Raw genomic sequence first — 24,809 nt, 5'->3', positions numbered from 1 at the left:
GTACTGTATGTAAGAGTATTACAGTATACAATACATTACTGCTACATTCTTATGTCGATTACTAAGTTAACATATAGGGACAGTATGCTGGTTTAGAATAACATGCCTCAAATATCAAGACACAGTAATGATTTAAGAGTAAAGATAACACTTAAAAATGTGTCTAGTTTATGGCTAAGCAATGAATAGCCTGTTTGCATTGTACACTAGCAGATAATTATTATACTTAGGTTAGATTTAATGCATTCAAAAATTTCCTTTTTTCAAGCATTAAATCTAACCTTCGTATAATAATTTTCCTATAGTATACTATGTGGAGCTCTACTAATTGCTTATTATTATACACTGTCTTCTGGAAGTCAGTGCTAATTAGTATTACAATGCACAGTAAAATAGAATTAGATGTGTTTAAGAAAGCTCATTTAAATAGATCTCCTGGAAATGGCTTCTTCCAACCTGGGACCCCTGCATATGCAAATTATATGTCAATCTGAATAGCAGTTATGAAAATAATCATCAACGTTATATATATATATTTTTTTCACATTTCGAGGCCATTTGCCACACATAATACAGGTTAATTTTTTTTAAATCAGCTAACCAGTTAAAACTCACAAATCCTGAGAACTATTTAATAATTTTCCAACCTACTTTAGTTGCCCTGTAACCATGATTCCAACTCTGGAACACACGGCATCGGCTTCCTCCATGGAGTGAGTTGTTAACACACCGCCGCGAGTATCTTTGAAACACGCAATGATAGTATTCCTACGAAAATGAACGAAAGATTCATGTCAAAATCAAAAGAAAGTAGCAGTATCGGTGTAGAGTTATGTCCAAAATCTTACATTGGCAACCAGTGTATAGTATAAAAATGCATCTTAAAATCGTAATGGTACCGTTACGATTTTAATCGTGCGAGAAATATACTCAAAATTAAGTGAGGCGATAAAGAAAAACATTAGCAGTAATTCAGAGATAACATTTCTATTGAATTCATTTTTTAACTTTCTACTTCAATTTTAATAAAGAGCCCCTCCAATTTGTGTATACCAGTGGTCAGCATAAAAATCAGTCGGAGGGCCAAAGTGAATTTTGGACTTAACACAGAGGGCCGTACCCAAACTTTGATGTTTCCATTGCGCTTCCAAAAACCTGAAAGCACTGCATTTACACCACTTTATTCTCAGTTTAATGTTACATTTTACATATAATTAGGTTCGGGCTGTAAAAAATAAGATGTTTTCTAGCCAATATTGCTTGGCGGGCCGCACACATAGGGTTTTTATTTTCGCGGGCCAAAAAAAAATCACTGTCGGGCCACACTTTGCCCACCTGTGGTGTATACTATTGCATGTATTTTGTTTTAGGTACTCTGTTTTAAATGCATTTCTACACCAATCACTAAAGTTTTTCCAAAAAATCATCAACTTGCAGTTGCTATTTTTCTTGGTATGTAATAAACATAAATTGTTGTTCATACCATAAGAATCTTTTGGAAGCAGGATCCATACCAGTAGAGGGTTCATCCATTAGAATAATCTCTGGATTGCCCAGCATACTCAGTGCAAAACAAAGCTAGAAAAACATGTAAATATTTGACATTAGAATATACACAATTTTATACCAAAATATGACAAGAGACATTAACCAACAATTTGTCAAAATATAACTTTCAATTAGTTGTAATAAAATAACTGCAGTTTGTTGAACTTCAAATAACTTATATATAAACCTACTGTATGTGGAGTTGGTGTTAAGTGCAGTTGAATAGCTCGGTAGCTAAGATGATCACATTCAAGTCCCAGGGTCCTGGGTTCAAATCATGTAAGATTCCAGGATTTTTACTCACAGCAAAACAACTCCACTCCATAAGCCTAGTTATGAGACTAAGTTTATGTAGAGCGCAATCATGTGTATATGTGTGTAATGTAAAGGGTTTGCCACCTATCTAATGGACAGTAATTATGTTGTTATTGGTAATCCTTCGGACATATGACTATATATACATAGTGCCAAAAAATGGTGGATGGTAAAATACATTCCTCGGTCTTCATTGTACATATGCTAATATACTGCAATCTGTATTAAAAATATGTTGTCTTTTACATTATCTTTGTTTTCCTCACCTTTCTTTTTGTACCTCCAGAAATTTCTTTAATCTTCTTGTCGGCGTGTTCACTAATCTTCAGGCCCTCCATGTAGCTGAAACAAATGAGGTACAGTATTATCATTAAGTGCGAATTTAAAAAAAGATGGACTCCATCCCCTAGTAGGCAAACAGGCCTATAATGAGTCTTCTCGGAAGCTTACTGAGATGCGAAGTCAGGCCCAAAAAATAAAACTTCAATTTACTGTACCTACACATTCCAACAAAAAACTTTCCTGCCGAATAATGGCTATTGTTTTGACAATGATTATTTTTTTTTTTGCTTGTGTCTGTGAGCAAGGCACTTTGTCTGCCTTGCTTCTCTTCACCCCAGGAGTATAAATGGGTACTTGGTGGGGTTAAGTAACACTTAAGCAAGTGGACCCAATGACCTGGGAAAGAAGTGCTTTAGTATCTGCAAAGAAAGGTGCTAAATAAAAAAAAAAAAATAAATAAATAAATAAATCCTGATCTTTTTCAAAATTTTACTGTAGATTTAGTTAACTTACTGGTTTCCAATTTTAGCAGCATCTTCCTTTGAGAGTCCTTTGATGGCGCCATAGGCCTGCAAATGTTCTCGAACCGTCAAGTCAGGCCACAGAGGATCAACCTGAGGGCAGTAGCCCATGGTCTGGTAAGCCTCACTCAGAGACGAAGCAATGTCATTCACACCAACTCTCACCTGCGAACAATACAGATTAACAGTTTACGTCATGTGTTATAAATACAGGTCTCCATCTAATTAAAGACCCCCTCCAATTAAAGACAACGTCCACCTTTTATTTGACAAAAAAACTGTTGTATGCCCATATATAGTCATGATGTGCCTAAATATGGTCATGATGCCCTCATGAACATATTTAGGCATATCACATGTTTTTATCAAATAATTCTTTTTTTTAGCCTGGAAAAATGCTTTAGAATGTGAAAATTACCTGTCCTTTGGTTGGTTCAATATCTGCAGTGACTACATTCATTGTACTGGTCTTTCCTGCACCGTTTGGACCAAGAAGGCCAAGGACTTCACCAGGAATTACAGCTAGCGAGACATTTCTCACAGCTACCTTCACCTTACCTTCAGCCTTGGTCTTCTTGTCTTTCCTCAAGTTGAACTCTCGTCGTAGATCACTGACCACCAAGGCAGACGGCTTTAAGTAATAAGATAATTTTTTTAAGTACCTGCTTAAGCTCCACACAATCAAATTTATATTTAAATCAAGCAGTGGAGTATCTAGGAGACTTGAAGTAGGGGATGGGGGCTGAAGGGGCACAAAGGTTAAGTTAGGGGGCTTGATGATTGAGAGGGTGCTGGCTCACAAAATAAAGTGATATACGATTTTTATCTACTTGAACATGTTTTTTTAGCTTCAAACATTTTCAATGGGGGACCGGGGGCTTGAACTGTTCTGGGGGAGGGGGGCATGCACCCATGCCCTTCCCTAGATACATCACTGAAATCATGTGTTCTGTTAATATATAGTTGTAATAAGAAATCATCATGCCCATATATGGACAAATCACTGATTTGTCACATAGAATTTTATATGGACAGAAGAGATTTGTGAATTATTATTTTGACTAAAGCTTAACTTTTAACACAAAACTAGAATCAGTTTGGAAGGCCGAGGGGCAGTGCGCTTATATCATTCAGACACCTCTATATCTGAATGATTTCAATAAAAGTGAAATAAGGTGTTTAAATTTGTATGTTGCTATTTCCAAGTAGTTAATAATAAATTAAAATTACCTTGTTGTTCATGAGAATATCTTTTACCCGTTTCCTCTCTTCAACAATATCCTCATCTTCATCTTCTATCACATCATCATTGATCTTGCTGTACTTAATATCAGTTGACCTGTGAAGTGAAAGCAAACACCAATCAAGCATTATTGTAGTCATACCTGTCTCTTATACACATCTAGATGTGTATAAGAGACAGATTTTATACCAAAATATGACAAGAGACATTAACCAACAATTTGTCAAAATATAACTTTCAATTAGTTGTAATAAATGCTAAAGCCCTGTCCAGTCTATCAAATTTCATTTGACAAAAACATATGGCATCCCTAAGTATGGTCAATGGCATCACATCATGACCATATATCTGTCTCTTATACACATCTAGATGTGTATAAGAGACAGCATCATCATTGATCTTGCTGTACTTAATATCAGTTGACCTGTGAAGTGAAAGCAAACACCAATCAAGCATTATTGTAGTCATACTCAATATTATTTTCATGATTTAAATGAATATTTACATCACAGATAGGATAAAATTAAACTTACCCACAATAAAAGGCATCCTTCCAGTCTCCTCCGGTTTTCATTATCTCACACCAACGGAGGAAAAAGTACATATAGACCAAGTCCACCAAGAGCTGTGGCCAGAAAAAGGACGAAATATTGTGTCAGTTCATATACATTTTGAAGATGTACTGTTAAAAAACTGATGTTACCAGGAATTCTGGATTAATAAATGGTCTTCTAAAACACAAATTTATATATATTATATTATTAATTCACAACATTTTCGTAAGTGTACAAACAGTATGTTTGAAAGAGGAGGTTGATATTTTATAGCCATAAAGGGTTGTTTCCTTAAAATTGCTACACTGAGTGTTTCAGTGCAATCGTTGTACTGCGTAGCAGTTCCCGACGCAATCAGGAAGGCTTTCCGATACGACCGACCAATCAGGATCACCAAAAGCTGTCGGCGAAACCGTGTAGCTATTGGATAGAACCCAAGCTTTTTTACTAAAAAAAATACATGTTGTAGACTTTTTCAGATGGTAACACATTTGGCAAATCTGACAGGTAACTCTTTTGGCAAATCCGACAATAAAAGATCCTCTATGAATGGTACAATTGAAGAGGGAAAAAAATACACAGAAACTAAATAATATTTGCTTACAATTAATATAGTAGGGATAATGTATGCATCAAACTTGAAGTAATCCCCTGCTTTAATGTCATCTGCTCTTGAAAAAAGAAGTTCCCACTCGTAAATCTAAAGAAAAAATCAAAACATCTACTTTCAAACAATGTATTAAATAACCAGAATTACAATTTTTTGCTAAAGACCATTTTACTATGAAGTGCTTCATATAAGGGGACTTGAAAAACCTTGCTGGCGTTGTTGGAGTTGACAAAAGGAGCCAACAAGTGAATTCATATCCACACCTGTCAAAACATATTAATATTGTGGAGTGGTCGCCAGAACGTGAACTCTTTCCCTAGAGGTTCAGGGAAGTAGTAATGGTCTAACAATAAATACCATATGTTCATGTTTCAATACAGTTTATGGGAATCATTTTCATTATGGTGGCGCCCTTTATGCCCTGGCGCATGAAATGAAACTAGTGAAAAAAGGCTTGGCTGTCAACTAAGTTGAAAGCCTAATCTAGATCACATATGCAAATCAACATTTTAATTTAACTTTGAGGGTTTTCTAGACTTTACTTGAGAGTTTATCTTCTAAAATGTATCTACATGGTGAGTCCTACACTATAAAATTTGTGCTCTTCAAAGGAAACTAGCTTACCTTCACAATATAATAAATTCCGCCATAAATTGCGTAGGGCGGGAAAAGCAACGCAAACACCAAATGAATAGCAGCAGCTGCTCCTGTTGTACCCGTCAAATCTAGGACAATTACAGGAACTGCTATAACAGTTGGAACCTACAATATTAAAATAATGTAGTGGTATGATATAATAGTTCCAGTAAACGTCTCTCTCTCTCTCTCTCTCTCTCTCTCACCTAACATGTTTTTTTTTTTTGCTATAGCCACTCTCGAATAATCACAATAATCACTGTGGCGTATATTAGAGCAAATCTATTTTGAATATACTGTACATCACGACGCCTATCGAGGGTAGTGACCTACATGCTAACATGCTTAGTTGTTTTGTATCATGTTTTGTTATTTGTATCAACACTGGAGTATTATTAAATTACTGATTTCTCACAAATCATATAAAAACTGTAGCTCTGTCCAAAACCATCAAATTCTTTTTTGACAAAAACATGTGACGTGTTTTAAATATGATCATTATGGCATCACATCATGACCATATATAGGTACAATAAGACTATATATGGGCACATCATGCCTATATATAGGTATAGAACAGCTTTTTGTCAAAGCAAATTTGATAGTGGGCACAGAGTGTAAAGGTCAAAAGTCACAAACACACGTCCTGTAGAATACATGGCACCAAAACAGCATTTCTATTACTTGTGATAAATACTGCTCTTGTGAATCATCACACTAAATCACCTGCCTGGGAAAGCGCAAGCTTTTTTTTTTGTTGGGGGGGGGGGATATTTTTTGTGCCTATTATTGTATAATAATTATAAGTACATCATTATAATTATCATTATTAGTTTTCTGCATCATAATTATAATTATTACAATTACACAAAGACACATTCGACAACATAAAGTCTAAAAAATATTTTAAATGAAATTGGCTCCTTAATATTATAAAATTACTAGGGTTCTATTCATAGCTAACCCTGAAATGTTATTTCTATGTAAATTTTACGTTTAATATAACAAAACTATACTGAATATTGAATATTATTACGCAATCATATAAATAAAACATTTTTAGCTTAGACTTACTAATGAATAAAATGACGGCAAGACTGCTTGACACGATTCAAAACTGTCAAACATGAACGACACACAGTACGCAAATATTGTAGACACCGGTAAATATGTAATGAGCAACAACAGAAACGTAATCATAGCGCCTGCATTCATAAAGGCGTCGACTTGGAAAGCTAGAATTACGATGATACCAATAAGACAGGCAAGTGCGTAGAACGCAACATCAATTGCCAGCCATGTTACCCAGTACGTCTGCATTGTTACGCCAGACACTCGTAGCTGAGCTCTTGTCTTCAACTATCAATTTAAAATTAATAACCATTATGACTTCATAGTATTCAAATAATAAATGCAGATGATGATTTCATTTATGATATATACAGTACAAAATTATTATCATATGACAATAAAAATAACAATGAAAGGTTATAATAATACTTATAAAAATAATTATAACAGTAACAATAAAATGATGGTAACATATCATAATAAAAATAGCAAACAATATAATGAAAAAATGAAACAGTAACAAATAAGTATAGTAATTACAATAACTAGATAGTGCGTTTGCTTCGCACGCTTACCCTCTAGTGTGTTAAACATCAGAATTAGTTTTGATAAAATAAAACAATTATTCATGACCATTAAAAGAAGAAAACTGTTGATTCAATTAGGCTATGTCAAAAAAAAAAAAATTGTTAATCATTCAAGCATGAAGGATCTTCCAGCATAGTGTTTGATCAGGTGGAATTTATACACTCTAACAACTCCCTGTATGAACAAACAAATGAAAATAAAACAATTTCACGAAAATCACAGGCAGATATTTTCGTACTTTATGGTCGGGTGATTGCTTTTTGTAGGGAGGGGATGATCAACTAATTATTTTTTTGTATGGACTTATACCGAGTCAAACCTCAGGAAACTAAATGCGTGACTGCGTAAACAATGCCATGTACTTAAAAAAGCTTAAGATCCAGTAAATAAGGATCATTAGTTAAAATAATAGTAACATTGAAATAACAAACCTCACGATCTTTGACCTTATCGACTGCAAAATAAGGCGGAATCAAATTAAGGGAGATAGCAAAGAACAAAGCCAGTAAAACAGCGCCATTAAATGTATAATCACCCGAGCCAACTGACGGGAAATCTTGTGATGATACACTGATGTTACCGGGGTTGCTGTCCAACAGGCCGTAGAGAGAGTTCATAAGAATGTTTATGAGGATTGGTAAGGAATGAATGGCTGTATCGTTGTAGTGTGCTACAAATGAAAAATTATTCTGAAATGAAAAAAAAAAATCCAAAAAATTACATCAATGTAATATAATAACATGTATAGGGTGATAAAAAAAATGATAATGCTCTGTCCAGACTATCAATTTTTTTTTGACAAAAAACTCTTGTTATGCCCATATATAGTCATGATGTGCCTATATATGGTCATGATGTGCCTATATATAGTCATGATGTGCCTATATATGGTCATGGTGTGCCTATATATGGTCATGATGTGCCTATATATGGTCATGATGTTCCTATATATGGTCATGATGTGCCTATATGGCAATTAAGACTTTCTAAGAACATCATGACCGGTCCAAATAATAATAATAATAGTATATAATTATAATAGTATAATAGAATAATAGTAAACAATAAGTTACCAAAAAAAGCTAACAAGAATTTTCAAGCTCATGATGCAGTCGTGTGTGTCCTGGGGCGGATTGCTATAAAACGGTCTTAACTGGTAGTCTTAACTCCTCAAATGAAGCCAGAATTATCACTTAGATGGTCTTTCTAAAGCCATTCCTCTAAGACTATTGCTATAAAACAGTCTTCCCTAAGACTGCTTCAAGTATTGAACAAGCACTCCCTGGTAACGTAAGATTGAGGGCGACGTCATGCGTGCTCGATGCACGCAAATGTATCGAAATAACGTAAATAAACTTCGTAGACCTATTTTTATAGATGCTGAAAAGTGTGCGGAGCATGCGTCGTTCGATTCTCCGACTATAACGATCTAGGACCTTGGTCTTGCCATTCCACTGTTGAATTAATTAGCAGAACGCCATGATGAAAATGATTTAAGAACGTTTTAAGCCTCCTCCGAGTAGGCTTTAAAATTTAAGGCGGCTAACTGGTTAGACAGCGGTATAGCAATGGTCTATAATCATATACCAGTAGTTACATCACGATTACAGCCGAGTAACCGTTAAGACCGTCTAAAGACCGCTTATAGCAATCCGCCCCTGGGCATATATTAGTACATTCAGTGAAGAGACAAGTACATTCATCATCACAGTTGGGTGTGTTCTTGGCCTGTATTATTACATTGCATGCAGAAACAAATATGTTCATCAGTCATGTGTGTTCTTGCCTCATATTATTACATTCAGTGCGGAAACAAATACGTTCAAAATAACAATTCAACAACTTTAGGCTTAGTACACATAAAACACATTACCAAATTTTTGGCGTTAACAGCCTGGTGATGAGGGGCATCCGAAAGCAACGAGCTGAAGTTTTTCATTTCTCCATTCTTGATGTCCAACCGATCAAACTCCGACACCAGTGAACTGATATTTTGGCCTAAAAATGATTGTTGTATGTTTGAAGATACCCAAACAATTAGTAATATATAGTAATACAGTAATGTGTTATTGTGGCAGACACACATGTTAATGTGGTAGACCCACATGTTATTGTGGCACATACACATGTTATTGGGCAGACCCTCATGTTATTGTTGTAGACTGACATGTTATTGTGACAAACACACATTATTGTGGCAGACCCACGTTATAGTGGCAGACACACCTGTCATTGTGGCAGACTCACGTTATAGTGGCAGACACACCTGTCATTGTGGCAGACTCACGTTATAGTGGCAGACACACCTGTCATTGTGGCAGACTCACGTTATAGTGGCAGACACACCTGTCATTGTGGCAGACTCACGTTATAGTGGCAGACACACCTGTCATTGTGGCAGACTCACGTTATAGTGGCAGACACACCTGTCATTGTGGCAGACTCACGTTATAGTGGCAGACACACCTGTCATTGTGGCAGACTCACGTTATAGTGGCAGACACACCTGTCATTGTGGCAGACTCACGTTATAGTGGCAGACACACCTGTCATTGTGGCAGACTCACGTTATAGTGGCAGACACACCTGTCATTGTGGCAGACTCACGTTATAGTGGCAGACACACCTGTCATTGTGGCAGACTCACGTTATAGTGGCAGACACACCTGTCATTGTGGCAGACTCACGTTATAGTGGCAGACACACCTGTCATTGTGGCAGACTCACGTTATAGTGGCAGACACACCTGTCATTGTGGCAGACTCACGTTATAGTGGCAGACACACCTGTCATTGTGGCAGACTCACGTTATAGTGGCAGACACACCTGTCATTGTGGCAGACTCACGTTATAGTGGCAGACACACCTGTCATTGTGGCAGACTCACGTTATAGTGGCAGACACACCTGTCATTGTGGCAGACTCACGTTATAGTGGCAGACACACCTGTCATTGTGGCAGACTCACGTTATAGTGGCAGACACACCTGTCATTGTGGCAGACTCACGTTATAGTGGCAGACACACCTGTCATTGTGGCAGACTCACGTTATAGTGGCAGACACACCTGTCATTGTGGCAGACTCACGTTATAGTGGCAGACACACCTGTCATTGTGGCAGACTCACGTTATAGTGGCAGACACACCTGTCATTGTGGCAGACTCACGTTATAGTGGCAGACACACCTGTCATTGTGGCAGACTCACGTTATAGTGGCAGACACACCTGTCATTGTGGCAGACTCACGTTATAGTGGCAGACACACCTGTCATTGTGGCAGACTCACGTTATAGTGGCAGACACACCTGTCATTGTGGCAGACTCACGTTATAGTGGCAGACACACCTGTCATTGTGGCAGACTCACGTTATAGTGGCAGACACACCTGTCATTGTGGCAGACTCACGTTATAGTGGCAGACACACCTGTCATTGTGGCAGACTCACGTTATAGTGGCAGACACACCTGTCATTGTGGCAGACTCACGTTATAGTGGCAGACACACCTGTCATTGTGGCAGACTCACGTTATAGTGGCAGACACACCTGTCATTGTGGCAGACTCACGTTATAGTGGCAGACACACCTGTCATTGTGGCAGACTCACGTTATAGTGGCAGACACACCTGTCATTGTGGCAGACTCACGTTATAGTGGCAGACACACCTGTCATTGTGGCAGACTCACGTTATAGTGGCAGACACACCTGTCATTGTGGCAGACTCACGTTATAGTGGCAGACACACCTGTCATTGTGGCAGACTCACGTTATAGTGGCAGACACACCTGTCATTGTGGCAGACTCACGTTATAGTGGCAGACACACCTGTCATTGTGGCAGACTCACGTTATAGTGGCAGACACACCTGTCATTGTGGCAGACTCACGTTATAGTGGCAGACACACCTGTCATTGTGGCAGACTCACGTTATAGTGGCAGACACACCTGTCATTGTGGCAGACTCACGTTATAGTGGCAGACACACCTGTCATTGTGGCAGACTCACGTTATAGTGGCAGACACACCTGTCATTGTGGCAGACTCACGTTATAGTGGCAGACACACCTGTCATTGTGGCAGACTCACGTTATAGTGGCAGACACACCTGTCATTGTGGCAGACTCACGTTATAGTGGCAGACACACCTGTCATTGTGGCAGACTCACGTTATAGTGGCAGACACACCTGTCATTGTGGCAGACTCACGTTATAGTGGCAGACACACCTGTCATTGTGGCAGACTCACGTTATAGTGGCAGACACACCTGTCATTGTGGCAGACTCACGTTATAGTGGCAGACACACCTGTCATTGTGGCAGACTCACGTTATAGTGGCAGACACACCTGTCATTGTGGCAGACTCACGTTATAGTGGCAGACACACCTGTCATTGTGGCAGACTCACGTTATAGTGGCAGACACACCTGTCATTGTGGCAGACTCACGTTATAGTGGCAGACACACCTGTCATTGTGGCAGACTCACGTTATAGTGGCAGACACACCTGTCATTGTGGCAGACTCACGTTATAGTGGCAGACACACCTGTCATTGTGGCAGACTCACGTTATAGTGGCAGACACACCTGTCATTGTGGCAGACTCACGTTATAGTGGCAGACACACCTGTCATTGTGGCAGACTCACGTTATAGTGGCAGACACACCTGTCATTGTGGCAGACTCACGTTATAGTGGCAGACACACCTGTCATTGTGGCAGACTCACGTTATAGTGGCAGACACACCTGTCATTGTGGCAGACTCACGTTAGATGTGTATAAGAGACAGGCCTTATACTGAGTCAAACCTCAGAAAACTAAATGCGTGACTGCGTAAACAATGCCATGTACTTAAAAAAGCTTAAGATCCAGTAAATAAGGATCATTAGTTAAAATAATAGTAACATTGAAATAACAAACCTCACGATCTTTGACCTTATCGACTGCAAAATAAGGCGGAATCAAATTAAGGGAGACAGCAAAGAACAAAGCCAGTAAAACAGCGCCATTAAATGTATAATCACCCGAGCCAACTGACGGGAAATCTTGTGATGATACGCTGATGTTACCAGGGTTGCTGTCCAACAGGCCGTAGAGAGAGTTCATAAGAATGTTTATGAGGATTGGTAAGGAATGAATGGCTGTATCATTGTAGTGTGCTACAAATGAAAAATTATTCTGAAATGAAAAAAAAAATCCAAAAAATTACATCAATGTAATATAATAACATGTATAGGGTGATAAAAAAAAATGATAATGCTCTGTCCAGATTATCAATTTTTTTTGGACAAAAAACTCTTGTTATGCCCACATATAGTCATGATGTGCCTATATATGGTCATGATGTGCCTATATATAGTCATGATGTGCCTATATATGGTCATGATGTGCCTATATATGGCTATGATGTGCCTATATGTCAATTAAGACTTTCTAAGAAGATCATGACCGGTCCAAACTGAATAATAGTAAACAATAAGTTACCAAAAAAAGCTAACAAGAATTTTCAAGCTCATGATGCAGTCGTGTGTGTCCTGGGGCGGATTGCTATAAAACGGTCTTAACTGGTAGTCTTAACTCCTCAAATGAAGCCGGAATTATCACTTAGATGGTCTTACTAAAGTCATTCCTCTAAGACTATTGCTATAAAACAGTCTTCCCAAAGACTGCTTCAAGTATTGAAACGCAAACAAGCACTCCCTGGTAACGTAAGATTGAGGGCGACGTCATGTGTGCTCGACGCACGCAAATGTATCGAAATAATGTAAATAAACTTCGTAGACCTATTTTTATAGATGCTGAAAAGTGTGCGGACCATTCGTCGTTCGATTCTCCGACTTTGACGATCTAGGACCTTGGTCTTGCCATTGCACTGTTGAATTAATTAGCAGAACGCCATGATGAAAATGATTTAAGACCGTTTTAAGCCTCCTCCGAGTAGGCTTTAAAAGTTAAGACGGCTAACTGGTTAGACAGTGGTATAGCAATGGTCTATAATCATAGACCAGTAGTTACGTCACGATTATAGCCGGGTAACCATTAAGACCATCTAAAGACCGCTTATAGCAATCCGCCCCTGGGCATATGTTAGTACATTCAGTGAAGAGACAAGTACATTCATCATCACAGTTAGGTGTGTTCTTGGTCCGTATTAAGCAGCTTTCGAATTGGACGACGTGGCGTCCTACGACGGGCAGTGGAGCGTGAAACAGTACTGCGTATGTGAATACATGGGGAAGTCGTTCGTTGTGTGGATTTGACAACGGACTTTAAGGGATTTGGCGTTGTGTTGACTAGCGCAATGCGAGTTTTATAAATACGCGCTCACTGGGGGCGCCTGCATAACATCGTCCTGTAAATCGAAACAGCTTTGATGTTGTGACGGGAAGTGCATAGTACGACGTTCCAGGTTGACTGAATTCCCCGTCGCAGCTCCTTCCGTTGCCCATTTCGAAAGCTCGCTATTATTACATTGCATGCAGAAACAAATACTTTCATCATCACAGTCGTGTGTGTTCTTGGCCTGTATTATTACATTGCATGCAGAAACAAATATGTTCATCATAACAGTCATGTGTGTTCTTGCCTCATATTATTACATTCAGTGCGGAAACAAATACATTCAAAATAACAATTCAACAAATTTAGGCTTAGTACACATAAAACACATTACCAAATTTTTGGCGTTAACAGCCTGGTGGTGAGGGGCATCCGAAAGCAACGAGCTGAAGTTTTTCATTTCTCCATTCTTGATGTCCAACCGATCAAACTCCGACACCAGTGAACTGATATTTTGGCCTAAAAATGATTGTTGTATGTTTGAAGATACCCAAACAATTAGTAATATATAGTAATACAGTAATGTGTTATTGTGGCAGACACACATGTTAATGTGGTAGACCCACATGTTATTGTGGCACATACACATGTTATTGGGCAGACCCTCATGTTATTGTTGTAGACTGACATGTTATTGTGACAAACACACATTATTGTGGCAGACCCACGTTATAGTGGCAGACACACCTGTCATTGTGGCAGACTCACGTTATAGTGGCAGCCACACTTATTGTGATGAATATAGATTCATATAGGAGGCCCTCTGTTGGTTCATACATATATAACATACCTTGTAGTATAATGGTAGAGTCCCGAAAGTTTAGTGCGGTAAAGAACGAGTGTCGCGCGTTGGAAACTAGGGACGCCATACTGTACAAGTACATGTTGTTAATGGAGAGCGTCCATTTGAAGTTAGGAAGTCGAATTACACCGTTATACTATGCCTTAATTTAGCTGTTGTGGGACTGGTATGTACATGATTTGTTGTGGAATATATAGTTGTACTGTAGATATGAACAGTACAGTAATATTAGTGATTTGGAATGAGAAGCATTCCATCGTTGTTTTGTGCTAGACCACAGGCTGCAACATGAATAGGCAAGGAGTCAGTCTAACTAATGCATGTAGCCTTTAGGCCTACATATTATCTTTATATTTGTTGTTCCTGTTTATAATATTATTGCGGCTGTATACAGTCATAATTATAGAAGAACACCGTTTGATTATTGAGCTATAATCATAAGTCTAAGCAATTGTTAGATTTAGTAATGTAGTGACGGTTTGATAATAAGCAATAAGCCTATGTAATACATCGCATGTTAACATTTGATGATAGACCGTCGCCTGTGACTCGTCACGCTTGACTGCACAAATGAATATTTATGAAGTCATAGGATAGGCTGATACCATTGGTATTGTCGAGGTGCAGTGGGTTTCTTATTGCCAAAGTTAATTATTTAATCATTGTTTTTACTTATTTTACAGTAATTTTACGTCTTGATGATCTTGATGACAGTTAATAAATATATACCAAAAGGCAAAAGTGTTGTTGTCGAATATCATCGAGTCAGTAAAATACGCCCGACGTAACACTTATCATTGTGGCACACCCACGTTACAGTGGCAGCCACACTTGTTATTGTGGCAGACCCATGTTATAGTTTCAGAAACACTGGTTATTGTGGCACACCCACGTTACAGTGGCAGCCACACTTGTTATTGTGGCAGACCCATGTTATAGTTTCAGAAACACTGGTTATTGTGGCACACCCACGTTATAGTGGTAGACACACGTAATAATTTGGCAGGCCAACATTATAATGGCAGACACACTTGCTTATTGGTAGACCCATATGTGACAAAGACAAGCCAAACCAGTCACTCGTCGCAAAAATCAATTTTAAGGTATTAACATTAAAATGAGAGCTATAAAATGGTAAAAGAATCATTCAAATCTGATATTTTGTTATGAAGTTACGAGTTTAAACATACAGCTGTTTAAAGACTAACATTTGAGAAATCAGCCTTCAAAGTTATGATTTTGGGCATTTCTCAGGCAGAAACCATCACCAAATCATTAAAAATTGTTGTTTAAACATTGAAAATGGGAAAATAACAGATAGCATATGATGTAGATATATAAAGGTTAGTTTAGTGCAATAAAATAGATTTCAAAAATTCTGACATTCCAGCATGTTTTGGTCATTATCTCTGAAACAGGATTTGCGACACGTGATGGGTTTGGCTGGTCTTTGCCACATATGTTATTGTAGCAGACCCACATATTATTGTGGCAGACCACCTTTTATTATTGTGGCAGACCCACATATTATTGTGGCAGACCCACATATTATTGTGGCAGACCCACATGTTATTGTGGTGACCTGCATTTTATTGTGGCAAACACACCATGTTATTTTGGTAAAAACACATGTTACTGTGGTGGACCCACAAGTTATTATGGCAGACCCACATGTTATTGTGGCAGACACACATGTTATTGTGGCAGACACATTTGTTATTGTTATTGTCAACTTTAAACTGTGACTGTCAAATTAAACTGTGATTGTTACTTTAAACTTTGACTGTTGATTTTAAACTGTGTTAGTCATTTTAAACTGTTACTACATTAAACAAGTGTGACTGTTGATTTCAAACTGTGATTTTCACTTTAAAACTGTGACTGTTACATACAACTTTCCATTGTCACTTCATCCTACTTTCAAACAACTTACCTGTTGGGAGGGAATTTTGGTAGAGTAGCTCGGTCTTGGTCTCGGGATAGCCTGAGAGGTTTTGTAAGTACAAATCTCTGGAGAGGTGGATTTTTTGAGGATTCAGACTATCGTTGTTACTCGTAGGAATCACCAGCACCATGACAACGCCAATTACCATGTAAATGTTTGGCATAATGAATCGCACAACGTAAGTCTAAAAACAAAAAATTAAATTGAGATATAACAATTTTGACTAAATTTACACTTTAGAGAATAGCAAACTTGAATAAGCCTTGGCCTCGCCTTATAAGGTAAGATAACTTCATTGTCAAAATCAAATCGCACTGAAAAATCCATAAACTTACAGAAGGGTTTCTTATAACCAATAGACCGAAGATCCTAAAAAGGCTCTTAAACTGGGCCTTGAAGCTAGGCTTGATGGGATCAGTTGCCAATGCAGAAGAATCTAGAACCACCTCTGGTACTTCAATGACTGTATCTCTTTCGTCCATGTTGAAGTCAATATTGACAAAGCCTGAGAATGGACAATAATGACAGATATATTATGTATATATTAACAATATAAATAAACACAATATACATATTATATAATATTAATATAAATATAGCATAATAATAATATACTAGAATTACTCCTTTTACACTACGCAGTAAAAGCATAGGGGCCCTACTCGGAAGGGCCCTACTTGGTGGGGACACAAGTATTTTTGGGGTGTCGTCTACACAAAAACTGTACTTTACTAAGAGTGAAGTCTACTCAACGAGTGTCATCAATGGAGATGTGGACATATAGGTAGTTACTCTAATCACTGAGATCCAGCATGGTGGCCTGTGAGCACATACCGGCTGATCATGATAGACAGTGATTGATTTCACAAAAGTTTCCATGCTGGTGCGTCTGCGATTAAACTTTCTTTGTAGCTATCTATCCATTGCACGACGTGACTTACACACGATATCAATCGATCAATCAACCCATTAATCAACCTTTCTTTCAGAATTGAGTATTCACATAACAATTATCTAAAAAAACAATTATTTATTTATTTATTTTTTTTTGTGATAAAAGGGGGTGGAAGAGGAATTCTCCTTTGGCTACCTGGCTACCTACACTACTTAACAACCCTGTAGCTAGGTCTTGGCTCTAGCCCTGCAGTTTGGCTAGGCCTTGCCTAAGCAAGATGGGCCTAGGCCCCAGACAACTAAAAGGTAAGGGCCTGCATGAGGAATATTTCCTCTGCCCAGAATTTAGTCCTAGAAATCACTTAAGTTCAGCGCAACTCGTGCAAAATTTAAAGTATTTTAAAAATTAGATTTTGTTTATTCATAGAAACTTAGGCCTAGTTCAGACTAGGTGGATAAACCCAGCTCAACTCACCTGATTTATCCACCTGCCAGTCTGAGCTAGGTGGCTTATCTCAAGCCGGGCTGTGTCCCTACAGTAACTAGGCCTGGCGCACCACTGTGTTTAACTTTTTTAAGCCAGGATTTAATCGTTGCGGAGGGGGGGGGGGTCTTGCATTGACTTTGGGTGACAAAATGACCAATCAGCATTCAATTACGTATGCTGTGAGTGAGCGTACGTTTCACGAGCAATGTTTTGAAACACGTTTCCTGGTTACGGTTCATTATTATGCAAATTCTCGCCTGGCTAAACCCGCTAGTCTGAACGTCCAGCAAAGATAAGCCGGGCTTAACGTTGAGCCAGGTTTAACTCAAGCCTGGCTTATCTCCAAGTCTGAACGTAGCCTTATAGTATAATATATAATAAGATTTATTTAATATTAGATTTTGTTTTATTACGCTAAAGTAAAGGAATGAAATACGTAGGTACGAGTTATCATGGTAACAACTATTAGCCTAACAACGACAACATGAAGAAGAACATGAGAAAAATCAATAGACTCTCGGGAGCTTCGCTCCTTCGGGGAGGCTAATAAGGACAGGAAGATGATGTAGTTGATGATCATGTTGATGCTGATGATGAAGTGATAAGATAATGATGAAGAATGATGTAACAAACGCTATAAAGATCAATCACTTTTACCACTGTTATCATTAGTGCTCCCTTCAGTTCCCAATCCGTCTTGCTCTCGTTCTTTTTCCAAGTCTGCTTCTTCACCAATCTTCAGGAAAACTTCCTCCAAGGTCGTCATTGAAACGCCATAACTTTGGATTCCCATCGACTTTGATGCTTCAACGCCATTTGCATTTTCAGCTTCAAGTTCCCTGAAGAGATCTGAAGGAGTAATGTCAAAAAAATATAAATTGTTGCATATTGTAGCAAATGACATAGTAGCATAGAAATTTTATTATTATATTTAATAATATGATTGCCTAAATCATTTTTAAATCATTTTTAATACTGAAAATCATTAGGCTCATAAGCAATTTGGCCTTCGGACCACAATTAGCACCAATGTTAATGTTTTAAATGTTTTTTTGACAAGTGAATAAATGAATGAAAATGAACTATTATTTTGTTATAAAATACAGAAACTGTCCTTGATTTTATTATCACATTTTTTTAAAAAACTCTTCCTGCCAAGATAACCAATATAATATTGTCTCTGAATTTTTTTATGTAGATGTATTAATAGTAGAATTTTGTTCTTATAATTAACTTTTAATAATGAAATTTCTTGGTGTTACTCGTAGACATAAGACCGCACAAGTGTTTTGCACCTGTCTGGTCTTTTCTAGCCTGTTTTTATTATATTGTTCTGTACAGGGTCACATCCAGATAGCCATGGGGTTAGGAGGTGGGAGTCAATTGGACTGATTTAGGGGGTGCATACGCACCTACCACACTTGCTGATTAGGGATATTTCGATTTACGATGAAATAAAACGTAGAATTAATACATAATGCCAAGTTAATTTAACTGGGCATGTCTGAATCTTGTATTTTACACTCTCCTGGTTGTCGGCCAAATGTACGTTCCGGGCAGAAAAAAGACGGTACTGAATTAAACATTGGTGTGTCAGTCATTGCATTTGAGACATATCTGCGTATGGACCATAACAAATTGAAATTGATTTATAGTAGAATGTGGAACACATGTGATGACAGTCACAAATGAGTGAATCCGTTCTACATTCTGGTTAAATACATTATCAATCAAAAGCTCTCGATTGTCATGGCTAAAATTTAAGCTTCAATTGTTCTTTTTGCACGAATATCATCACTTTTGCTTGAACATCATCACTAATATATATTTTAGATGAATTTTCTTTGACACTAAGTCATCGGCTGATGTCATCCGATGAAGTGCGCCCTCTGTTGGTTTTTGAGGTCTTCTAATCTACATACCAGACTGGCTGAACGCAAAGCAGACATTACCAATAATACAAGAGGGGTACACACAAGAACAGCTTACACCTCAACATCATCTGTTATCCATAAATCGGCTACAACAAACCACATGGTCAGACATAACCACATACCAAACTGGAACATTACCGAAATACTACAAAAAGAATCACTTAATACTCCAACACACCATCAAAAAGCAATATGGATAAAAAAAAAAGGAGCAACATGAATAGAGATGAAGGAGCCTACAACGACCTTCTACAACAACCAGGGGAACGGGGGGCCCTGCAGAGAAGACCTCAAAAACCAACAAAGGGCGCACGTCATCAGAGGACACCAGCTGATGAAGAAATTATCTAACTGAGGTGGTTAGGTCATTTACATGATGAAGATCAACAAAGTTGGTCAAAACTGTAGTGGTATGATATTTTACTGTTGGCTTAGTATCAAAGAAAATTCATCTAAAATCATCACTTTTTTATACATTCGGTTAATTTATATATTCAGGGTCTCAGCAATTTAATACAAAATGTAGAAACATGAACATAAATGATTATTTGTGAGAAGGCACTACATAGCCAAGTCAATAAATACTTTACCTGCAAACAAGTTGACATCCTTTAGCGGCAACTGGAATGACAACTCCATACCATGTGACCTTATGACCTTTGCATCACTGACCTTTGACACAATAACATCTTTGACAGCATCATGATTGCAATCCATCTCAGTCACCATGCTGCATATGAAAATAAAAAATACTCATTCAAAGAAATGCCCATACAGTATTTTTCAACTTTAATATGATTAACACATTTGCTGCCAGGGACACATGGTCAACCCATAAGACAATAAGAATTTTCTAAAAAAAAAATATAAAAAAATATTGATTTTTAATGAGAATTAGTTAAGAGTTTAATGTCAAAGTAAAATGTATTCATCCATAAAAAAAAAAAGAAATTTCATTGCTCATTACAGTATAAAACACTAAAATTATTTAAAATAGATAAAAAGTTATGAAACAACAAAAATATGGATATCGAAAAACATTAAAAATTTGTTTAAAAAAAGCACATTATTATTATATAAAACTGTTATGTAAAATAAACAAAAATAGAGAAGTTAAAATACAAGTAAAATTTAACCATCAAAAGTTACTTCTCAACGACATAAAAACATCAATTAAAAACTTCCACAGCATTTTAGTGATAATCAGCAATTGTATTTCCTTTTCTATGTGCAACGAAAAAAAAAATAAACAAGAAAATCCAAGAACAGTACGTAAGTAAAACTCTAAATAGAAACAATCAGTGTTAATTTTTTTACACAAAATGTTTTAATTAAATGTATTGCAGCATAAATATGCATTGTAGCAAGCATGCATATTTACATGTATGCACTGCATACATTCTTGTTACGTTTACAAGCATTAGTAATGTTTAGACGTTTCTAAATTTATTGTAAATCTTTTATGGTGTATCTGTCATTACTTTATACATATTAGTTTCAAAGGGACCCGTTATGAAAACAAAATACATTACAGCATACATGCATTAAGTATTGGTTCCAAAATTGTGGGTCGAGGCCCAAAAATGGGCTGCCAATATTTTTCAGGGGGGCAAGAAAATGTCCTTTTACATACAAAAATAATCATATTTATTCTCTCAGTGGAAGAAGATAAAAAATATTGATGACTAAAAATATCTTAATAGTGATTAATAAACTATCAAATATATATAGATTGATTATAAATATTAATCCCATTATTTTGAAAAAAAAAAATACAACTAACACAGTGTGCTTTCAAATAAAAATAATTTTGGAAAACTGCTTCAGGTAGGGGCTGCGATATCTAGGCCGAGTCATTGCTTATCATCATTGTTCCAGTTACACCTGCTCACTTGTTCTGCGCATAGAGACTCTCGTATTTTGCGCAATATAAATGAATAACCTTTAACCTTTGTTTTTAAAGCTCAATCAAAAAGCTTAATGAGTGAACTCTTTTCTGACAAGGTGGGTCACCGTTGTAAGGCTGATACTTAAAGACGGTCCCCAAGAAAAAAGTTTGGGTTTGAAGCACTGAATTAAAGTACATAATGTACATTGCATATACATAAGAGCATATATACATTTCAGGCATTTTAGAATACATGCACTTCAACAAACATATAATAATTGTTATAACATGTGTGCAATCCAGGATGCATGCATATTTCAGCGTATATATTTTAACATTTCAGCATGCCTTTCTGGTAGTGTATTGTTTTTCCAAAGCAAGATTCTGACTAATCCAACGTTACCTCACAGACTACAGGACTTTGCTTCTCCTGATATGTGGGTTTCTTTCAAAACTTTTGATCAAAATGGATAAAAAAAAATCTAATTAGGTTTTGAGTTTTGCTTAAGCAGAAACAAGACTGTGGTTTCTATCCAAGCAATGTTTTACTTATACAATGATGGAATAGTAAACACAGTAAAAGTTTTTGGCAAAAAGTCTGAGGACAAATAGAAAGTATTTCATGTTTATTTCTCATAATTGCACATTTTCATGCCAATTATGGTTTAATCAGTACCTTTGAGATATCAAGCCTGGGTTGAAAATGTTAAGCATCCACACTTACGTAGGTTGGCCTAGATTGACCTAATTCAAATAGTAAAAATCCTTGCGCACAAACATTGTACTGCCAGCTGTGATTGGTTACATTTTGGTCACAGGTTTCTGTGAGACATTCCAATGGTAAATTCTAGGCCAACCCAGGGTCAATGAGGTTCACATTACATATTTCTCAACTTCTGAGTCAAGCACAGGCCTAAAGCTCTAATGTGACGGTCTAGAGAGCAATTTCAAGCTAGACGCGAGTCAATCAATGTCACGGTTCAGACTACAAATTTATCAACTGTACTGACACACACAATACAATGCTTTAAACACAGCTATGCAAAGGAACTATACTATGTACAACGATTGCAAATGAGATCAGTAGGCAGAGTGCAAAAGAGTGCCGGTATATATAGGAACGTCACAATTATTTTATAATTTGCAATACTTTATACAGTCTATATATAATCTATTCGCTGGTGCATAAGGGAATGTGTTATAGCACTATACACAAAATGTTCACAAAGAAAACAAGAAAATTTGAGACGAGACAAGTGATGAAATAACAAGTTGCTGGGGGCAGGTGATTTGATAAATGGTATATCATTTAGTTAAATCATTAACAAAATTCATAATTACCTTAGCTTGTAGCCGATACCAAATCGATTCTTGAGAAAGAGTGATGATCCATAACAACGCAGTTTACCATTGCTTATGATGGCTTTACGATCTGCAAATCATAAATATAGACTTGGTTTTGCATATAATTTTAATAATTTTTTATTTGTATCAGTGGCGAATCTAAGAATCCAAAACAGAGGGGGCCTGAAAGGCAATTTTACAGATGGAGGATTTAGAAATAAAATGTATTCAAACATTTCTGACCCGCTAAAATGTCAGCTTCATCCATGAAATGCGTCGTTAAAAGGATGACCCTTCCCTCTCTCTTGTTTTTCAGCAATGTCCAAATTGACCGTCTTGAGTATGGATCCATACCACTTGTCGGCTCATCCAAGATAACCACCTACATCACAAATTAAAATACTTTTATAAGCATAATTGTAAGTGAATGTCTCATTTGTTCATATTATATAATAACAATATAACAATAATATAATAATAAAATATAATAACATTAACAGTAATATAAATAATAACAATGCTGATAATACAAATAATAGTAACAACAATAGCTCATCCAAGAAAACCACCAAATCACAACTTGAAATATTTTTATAAAGCATAAATAAAAATGAAATTCTAATTTTTTCTGTGTTATATAATAACAATATAACAATAATATAAAAAATACAATAACAAATAATATTAATAACAACAATGCTGATAATAACACAAATAAAAGTGTTAGTAGCATTTTTGATAACACAAATAATAGAAAAATAATGGAAATACAATACTAATAATAATAACTGTGATACAAGTATCTATAAAGCGGTCGTTGGCCGACACGATTCTATGAAGAACGCAACGCGGTGACGCACGTGCAACCGTTTTTAATGACGATCAGATTAGACTGCCACCGACAAGCAGCAGATAGCGTCGAGTCATCTAGCGCACGCAGAGGGAGTGGAGTAGGATTCGTTTCGCGACAGACATACAACTGTTGTATGACACAGTGGTTGCCTGGCTGTAGATACAGATTATTTTACGAGTATTAAAAAGTATAACAAAAACAACTGCAATAAAACGCATGTTACACTAACTAAAAACATAAATTTTAAAGGTAGCTGATAAAAGGAGTTTTACAGCTGCATTATCAAAAGGGGATCCTTAAAGTTCAACAACAAACCAAACAAACCCAATGCACCAACTATTTGCATGACAAGTCAGCATGTTTACATTAAACAAAAGAAAATGATGAATGCATGTATGTAGCTGACCTGACACAATTTCAACACACTTTTTTTTTGTTAAACATTTTTATTATCATTGATGTTGTTGTTAGCCTTATTTCATACCATATCAATCAACTCAAGTACCATAAAAAGCGTTGTATGTTTAACAGTTGGTATTTATATAATATATAAATATCAACTGGAATTTAAATCAATATAGAATACTTCTCATAAGAGTACACCTATTCTTAGTAATCAATAATGACTGAGAATGTTTAGTTAACTTGTACGCATAAATACTTGTAATAATACCTTAGGGTCACCAATAAGTGCGATACCCATACAGAGCTTCCGTTTCTGACCTCCGCTCAATTCTTTCGCATACGTGGCTCCCTGCTTTTCCAGACCAACTTCTTTCAAGATTTTATCAACCTGAAATTTCAAAATATAAAATCTATCAAACTCTAGCGTAGTTAGTATACTAATTCTTTAGTGATAATTTAATTATGATTTATGATTCTCTGAGTTCCTCTTGTTTTGTCAACTCCCTGTGATTTGTCAATAGCTTTTTTACACCAGCTGTCAGTCATGAAG

The 24,809-nt window shown here is 36.8% G+C and overlaps 1 protein-coding gene and 1 long non-coding RNA gene across 2 annotated transcripts in view; one reads left to right on the top strand and one right to left on the bottom strand.

Annotated features, from left to right (window-relative positions):
- The window catches only part of LOC117121045 (ATP-binding cassette sub-family A member 5-like), a 45,629-nt gene that overhangs the window by 3,153 nt on the left and 17,667 nt on the right, over nucleotides 1-24,809 (bottom strand). The window contains exons 10-31 of the mRNA XM_033266141.1: nucleotides 24,528-24,647; nucleotides 23,245-23,383; nucleotides 22,999-23,089; nucleotides 20,360-20,499; nucleotides 18,493-18,684; nucleotides 16,790-16,959; nucleotides 16,443-16,638; nucleotides 14,042-14,166; nucleotides 12,230-12,546; nucleotides 9,976-9,994; nucleotides 9,242-9,511; nucleotides 7,800-8,057; nucleotides 6,784-7,068; nucleotides 5,698-5,835; nucleotides 5,068-5,163; nucleotides 4,443-4,534; nucleotides 3,897-4,005; nucleotides 3,085-3,297; nucleotides 2,659-2,831; nucleotides 2,130-2,205; nucleotides 1,484-1,578; nucleotides 652-768 (exon numbers count right to left, since the gene is read on the bottom strand). Of these exons, the coding sequence (XP_033122032.1) occupies nucleotides 652-768; nucleotides 1,484-1,578; nucleotides 2,130-2,205; nucleotides 2,659-2,831; nucleotides 3,085-3,297; nucleotides 3,897-4,005; nucleotides 4,443-4,534; nucleotides 5,068-5,163; nucleotides 5,698-5,835; nucleotides 6,784-7,068; nucleotides 7,800-8,057; nucleotides 9,242-9,511; nucleotides 9,976-9,994; nucleotides 12,230-12,546; nucleotides 14,042-14,166; nucleotides 16,443-16,638; nucleotides 16,790-16,959; nucleotides 18,493-18,684; nucleotides 20,360-20,499; nucleotides 22,999-23,089; nucleotides 23,245-23,383; nucleotides 24,528-24,647 (3,431 nt within the window). The remainder of the gene's footprint in view (nucleotides 1-651; nucleotides 769-1,483; nucleotides 1,579-2,129; nucleotides 2,206-2,658; nucleotides 2,832-3,084; nucleotides 3,298-3,896; nucleotides 4,006-4,442; nucleotides 4,535-5,067; nucleotides 5,164-5,697; nucleotides 5,836-6,783; nucleotides 7,069-7,799; nucleotides 8,058-9,241; nucleotides 9,512-9,975; nucleotides 9,995-12,229; nucleotides 12,547-14,041; nucleotides 14,167-16,442; nucleotides 16,639-16,789; nucleotides 16,960-18,492; nucleotides 18,685-20,359; nucleotides 20,500-22,998; nucleotides 23,090-23,244; nucleotides 23,384-24,527; nucleotides 24,648-24,809) is intronic.
- Nucleotides 14,173-15,299, top strand: LOC117121047. Its single transcript, XR_004447470.1, has 2 exons — nucleotides 14,173-14,675; nucleotides 15,193-15,299. It is a non-coding gene; the product is annotated as an uncharacterized LOC117121047 (long non-coding RNA).

The sequence above is a fragment of the Anneissia japonica genome, unplaced genomic scaffold (genome assembly GCF_011630105.1).
Source record: "Anneissia japonica isolate Jap-2015-1 unplaced genomic scaffold, ASM1163010v1 scaffold287574_len47403_cov131, whole genome shotgun sequence".
Lineage (NCBI taxonomy): Eukaryota > Metazoa > Echinodermata > Crinoidea > Comatulida > Comatulidae > Anneissia > Anneissia japonica.
This window is presented reverse-complemented; position numbering and strand designations above follow the sequence as displayed.